Source organism: Ceratosolen solmsi, unplaced genomic scaffold (genome assembly GCF_000503995.2).
Source record: "Ceratosolen solmsi marchali unplaced genomic scaffold, CerSol_1.0 scaffold1, whole genome shotgun sequence".
In the NCBI taxonomy this organism is placed as follows: domain Eukaryota; kingdom Metazoa; phylum Arthropoda; class Insecta; order Hymenoptera; family Agaonidae; genus Ceratosolen; species Ceratosolen solmsi.
In genome coordinates this window covers 12899306-12906258 of record NW_011948415.1, presented here as the reverse complement: position 1 = coordinate 12906258, position 6953 = coordinate 12899306, and the positions used below count along the sequence as shown (strand labels likewise).

Sequence of the window (6953 nt, the reverse complement as noted above, 5' to 3'; positions counted from 1 at the left end):
AAATAAAAAATTATTATACTTTAATTAAGGTACTATCACTTCCAAATAAATATCAGCTATATAGAGCCAAGTCATTATTATCTTTACTTTAATTATAATTCAATAAAACGATAAATCTCATTAAAAAATTATATCCTCAGCCTCGGTGAAGAGGTATTTGTTGACTTTAGCAGCAATGACGAATTTGCTTAATTATTAAGAGTTACGTGTGTACATGCGCGTAACATATATATATATATATATATATATATATATATATATATATATATAATACTTAGTTCAGCGTGTGTATTATGTGTAACAGGAGAAAACACAATGCAGAAGTTGGCCATGGAAAATGGTGAGCATCTATCTAAAAACTCGATTTATCAATTAGACGAAGAAGTAATGGTAGGCATTAATAAAAATATGAAGGAGAATATCCTTGTCAAATGCCAACACTATATTCTTCGTATATTATTACTTAACACTTTGGGGGATCGTATTTGTGTCGCAGCTGTGTTTTTGTGTGTGTGTCTGTGTGTGTTTTTTTTTTTTTTTTTTTTTTTTTTTTTTTTTTTATACAAATATATAGACACCAATAAAACGAAAATGCCAATTACTTGAAAATAATTTTTGTGTAATTGTTGTTTTTTCATTCTTTTTGATTACTCAAATATACAGAAAGCTTACATTTTTCTAATTAATAACAAAGGATAATCGGGTAATTTTAAAAAGATATCGTAAGAAAATGCGTACATAGATACACACATACATAGCGATGATGGTTTGAAAAAAAAATTCACACTTATCCTTCTTCTTTTTTTTGTTAGAACAATAAAGAGCACAGAAACAGTCCATAAAGATAAATGATTGCACAAAAATTCATGCTCACATAATCTTATTATATATATATATATATATATATTTAAAACATTTCATAAAACTTACTTTTTTAGGTTGAATAATTTAAATATTTTAAAAAATAAGAAAAAAAGTATGATTACCCAAAGGTATGTTACTTGTCAAATTGCGTTCACGGCTGCTGGTTCGTCGCACATATATACACCGTTGATGTTTTTGCTGTTTTACTAATAGTGAGTAAACAGTGGTAGATCGGGTAGTAAATAGTGGTAGGTTGGGTTTCGTAGGAAGTATTGTAGATCATCGATACGACGCCACTCGCAAGTTTCTTACAATCGGTTAATGATTCGCTTCGCCAGCTTGAGCTTTTAATTAACTTGTCATTGTCATACGGCAGTTTTCGTGATACTCGGTTAAACGGCAAACTCTTCTCTTAAGGAATACGTGCAGCTGTTTTTTGAGATTTGAAGAAACGATCATCTGGACTTATTAAGTAGCTCTATGTGTTTTTCATAAGTTCACAAGTGACTAGCGCATTTTCAATGCATTTTAAAAAAAATTTTGACTGAAAGATAAGAAATTGCGAAATCAAGTTACCTTTTCTTAATATAATAATTTATAAAAATATAATAAAAATTATATTAATAATATTAATATTGATATTTTTATTACTATATGTAAAATACTTATTTATCTAATGAATAATGTAAATAGCAGTAAAGTTGGCAAAATCACTGTACCCGATACAACAAATAAATCAGAATGTAAATATTTCTATCACTTATGTTGGTTCGTTTAGTTAAAATCTTCAAAGGGTATAAATAAAAATGCGTTTCATTGAAAAAATAATAAAACGTACGTACACGTTTCTGACATGGGCCATCTAATTAGAAAAGTATTCAACTTTTGCGTAGTATAATAGTTGATTATTATTCACATTCGGTAATTTTTCTTTTTCTTTTAATTTTATATATTATTTAATAATAATAAAAATAATAAAAATAAAAATATATGCCATTCAACATTGTGAAATGAACGGCACTTATACTTCCGATTTGTCTATTTCAATTTTAAAATAAAATATTTCACAAAACCTTGTGTTTAATAAATATTATAATACATGCATCGACTAACCTAATGTTTTTAAGTAAAAAAAAAATGTTTAATATAATAATATTTATAATATAATTTTTCTTGTAAATATTTTTAACTCGCTATATATATATATATATATATATACCAGATTCAAAGCAATAACAAGAACAATAATAATAATAGGCCATAATATTTTGGCCTCGATAAAATAAAATATTATAGAATGAAAATTGAAAAAAATTTAAAACATGAATATTGAAAGTACAATTATTTGGAATTTTGCATCCTACGATATATACAGAATATACAATAAGACAGACTTCTTTACGGTGACAAACATTATTGTTTATCATTTTTAAATGCAGACGACAAAAAATAATTACCAATTTGAAAAACGTAAGAAGCAAAATTTTCAACTTAAATGTAACAACAATCATAATCGAAGTGCTGGTAACGAGCTCTTGATAACTTCTCGACTCACTACACATGCAAAATTCCCCTACAAATCGAGTGAATTTGATGAATTGATGTTGATGTGTCGCAGGCTGGACCGAGGCAAGGGCCTTTGCAAAGGAGAAAGAGGAGGACCGAGGGTGTGATGCCAGTAGCACATTCAGAAAGATTCGATCTTCTCGTGGCGACGCTCTACTCTACTCGTCGACACAGTCAACGCCGAGAGCTTCACCCTGGGATACATAACCGGCTCTAAGAGACGCCCTGGAGACTGGGAATACTCGCGTCCCGGCCTCCAGATATCGGGGGCTATTACCCTCGCCGTCGACGAGGTGAAAATTCTCATTTATAGTTATTTAAACGCTGCAAGGCAAGCATCCTAGAGCTCCATTTTTTACTCCAATAAAAACTAGTACTCTTTGGTTCACGGTCATTATAGTTTAATGGGGGCTCTTTTTAAATATTGTAGTCTTAAACAGTTAATAGGTAAGTTGTATAGAAGTGTATAAAAACGTATTCGACGATAAAAATTTATTTCATTTTTCATTGAAAATTCAAACTTGAGACAATACATAGTAGAATGACGGTTATTTTTCCGATTTTTACAATCCATTTTACCATAATTGTAAACAAAATGTTAATTTACTTAAACGTTCATTATCACTGCACGTTCAATTGTTTTTCCATGTATTTGGTCGTTTGGAAAAACCAAAATGAAACATAGTTATATCAAAAAAAGGCTAATACTTAAATTCATATAAATTATGTATCATACATATATTCATAAGAATTTCTGCTACCAATCAATATTCGATTTATTCTACCGTTCAACATTTCTTGTACAACCTTTTGCATAGTAGTTGATGGTTTATTGCAGTAATATAATATCGTCTAACTAATCGCTTTCATGTTATTCATGAGTAATGATAACCGTAGTTGGCGGTTTTCGAATATTGCCATTGCAATTCAGCCATTCGAATATTTGAGTCACCACATATCATTTTAGGCATAACAACGTTTGCGAGTTAAATTGATATATTTAAATTTAATATATTATATAAATATAATCATATATATATATATATATATATATATATATATATATATATATATATATATTATGTGGAACTACGTATGCTTAATAATCAATACTAATGCACATATCGTATAAATATTATGTATTTCACAAGTATTAAAAATCGTAGAATTAATTTCTTTTTTTTTTCTTTTTCTTTTCTTTTTTTAATGCTTACTGTAGAAACATTATTTATCATTTTAACATAATTTTGCGCGACGATATATTTTTATGCTTTATTTTCTATTTACTGCTTATAATGGTTTTAAATAATTTTTTTAAGTAAGTATTATCGTAATTGCTGCATTAAACAATTTTATGTCTCTTCTTCAATTCCACATCTTTATTAAAAATTTCGATATTGTTAATCATTCTTAAATATTAGATATTGATTATAATCCTTTTTTCCATTTGAAATTGCTTAGTTTCCCACAACTATGTAGATGTCAGCTTTGCAAATACAACAAATTTAAGAAATTTGATGAATATATCAATAATAATAAAGAAATATTATAATCGAAGCTCCATTTTTTTAATATTCCCAACTCGTGTGTAGAGATTATTTGTAATGACAAAAATTCCTTTATCAAATTTGTAGACATAATCTTCATACTTATCATTCCATAATATAAATTCTACACTTTTGAGCAATTATATTTTGTTATAATATTGAATAAAAGTATTATAAATAAAATATTGGTAATTACTTTTTTTTTTAAATCTCATGGTTCAAGTAATTAATAAATAAAATCATAATATTATCATTTTATCTTTTCAATAAATCAATGTTGCCTATGGTTCATAGATTAAAATTTTAATTCTCCTTATAGAATATCAAGGATATTTGCAATCATCAACTTCACGAATTATAAACATTCTTCTCACTTATATTTTTGACGTGATTTATTTATTAATTTATTTAATTAGATTGTTAAAATTCGATTTAACATCAACTAAAAATTATCACAGTTTGTAATTATTAAAGAATGAATGTGTGTGTGTGTGTGTGTGTGTGTGTGTGTCTGACGGTAATTTATTCGATAAAATACTTTATTATTAGAAAAAAAATAAATAAATAAATAAATAAACAATACTGCTACGATGAAAAAAAACCTTGTATTACACTTCAACTCAGTCATCGTCAAATAATAGTATACAGTTGCCTTTACTTTCTTAATCTTGTACATCACTTTTTCAAATGTTCAAATTTTTTAATACTTACGCTTTATTTTGAGAAATATAAAATATCAATTCCATACTTTTGTTGAAAGATTGTATTTGAATAATTTTCGAATTATTGAGAGTCCAGAGAAAATCGTCTAAAATCCCTAGCTAAAAGCACAAATTAACGTACTGTACAAATCCCAATACATCCCAATAATCGTCAAAGCGATATTATCACTATATGGTCTTTTATCAAGACTAACATATTTGAAATACTGAATTTCATTTTGCATAATTTAGTCAATTTAAGTATAAAACAAATTTATAAAATTTTTATAAAATTTAAATATAATTTAAATATCTTTTGTTAAATCAAGTAATGCTAAATACATTCAATATTTACTATTGGAAACATTACTATAAATATTACTGTTTGCGCTTTTCAATAATTACATTTATAATTTATGACATTCAAATAATTCTGAATATTTTAATATAAAACGAATTATGAAAAAATGTATGTTATAGTTTATTTTACTCCGTTCATATATAATTAGAGTAGTATTATTATCCATTAAAAATATTAATATTATTGAAAAATTATTTCAAATATGTAGTAGAGTAATGGGGCAAGTTAATAATTTAGTGAAACGAGGAGATTTCTTTTTATTGCCTTATTATTAATTTGTAAAAAGATAGATGGAATTTAGTAGATAACGGTAGATAGATTTGCTCAACCAAGAATCAAAATGAAAATCTGCCCTTCCCTCGGAGATCTTAACAATTAAATTATAGACGATCGTATTCGAATAATTTGAAACATTACAGCTTAAAAATAACGCAAATATTATTTCGAAAAACGTCGTTTTATTCTTATTAGTCTTTTATGTTTTCCATAAATTTCAAGGCTCTTTGCTGTCCTATCATAATCATCGTCGCGATGCCTTAATTATCCGCAGGTGAATGCTGGTGAGTTGGGAAAACGCGGTCACCGGTTAGATTTTTTCGTTGCCGAGACATATGGAAATGAAGAAAAGAGCATTCTGATGACGGCGAATCTTTGGCGGAAAAATGTCAGTGCATACATTGGGCCACAAGAGACTTGCGTGCATGAAGGACGAATGGCTGCAGCTTTCAACATACCGATGATTTCCTATGTACGTAAGACCATATTGAAGTTTTTCCTTTTCCTTATCTCGGCTCTGTTAATTTGACAAGTTCTTTTTTTTAAGTTTTATCATAAGTGTGAGATAAAATTAAAATAAATGATATATAAAAAAAAAAATTAAATATTCTTGATCGAGCTGTAATGAAGTTAATATCATTATTTAATGTCTATACTTATTGGTTTGTGAAATTAGTTAGAATTGATGTGAATGATAATTTTAGTTTATAAATATAATGAGTGTATTGAAAATTGTATGAATTTCTAAACTTGTGTGTAAATTTTGAAACCCTTAACGCGTCATGACAAGCTTATTTAAAAAAAAAATAATATGAAATAATTATGCGTAAAATTTATATCATTTATTTATCCATAATTATAGAAAATTTACTCGACATTTAATTGATATTAAATTATAAATACCTCAATTATATGGCTTTTTATAAATTCTAAATTAAATAGTACCAATAATGATTTACATCCTAATTTATCTTATAATTCTTTCATCGTACAAAACAACGTAAACAAAGCTTATTATTAAAAACTATAATTGAAAGATTTTCCGATAATTTTCAGCGTATATGATTATAATCCAATAGTCGATATGTCCCTTATCACACATCCCTTGTAACACACATACATTATTTATATTCAAAGTGCTATATTTTTTATGTGATTCGAGAACTAGGATATTTGAATTCCAAGGCGTAAATACAAACGGCTACCTGTCCATTCGCCCATGGATCCTTGGAATGCCATTAAATTGCCATATCCTTTTTTAGTTTTGCTACCACCATTCTGCATATAATGGGATTGAGGTGTTTCGTGTGAGGAAATGAACCAATTTAAAATATTTCACTTAGTAATATAATATACCGTGCTTCGCACACAGTATATTAATCATTTTTATAAGTTTAAATGCCATTGAAGCTATGAACAAAAATCTATGAAATTGAAAATTTTACAAACATGAGATTTTGGAGAGACATGAGATTTTTTATTAGCACTTTATATACGTCAAATGCAAAAATGCAAAAATCAAGAATAATTTCAAAAAATAATTAGTATAATAAATATAGAAACTACGTTTTAATATTAGAAAATATAAGTAGCTTTCAAAAAGATGTACACGTACTTTTATAAAATTATACCTTAGAG

General features: G+C 27.0%; 1 protein-coding gene across 1 annotated transcript in view; it reads left to right on the top strand.

Annotated features, from left to right (window-relative positions):
- Window positions 1–315: 315 nt before the first annotated feature.
- The window catches only part of LOC105359081 (guanylate cyclase 32E), a 30821-nt gene continuing 24183 nt past the window's right edge, over window positions 316–6953 (top strand). The window contains exons 1-2 of the mRNA XM_011495558.1: window positions 316–390; window positions 5590–5787. Coding sequence (XP_011493860.1) covers window positions 316–390; window positions 5590–5787 — 273 coding nt within the window. The remainder of the gene's footprint in view (window positions 391–5589; window positions 5788–6953) is intronic.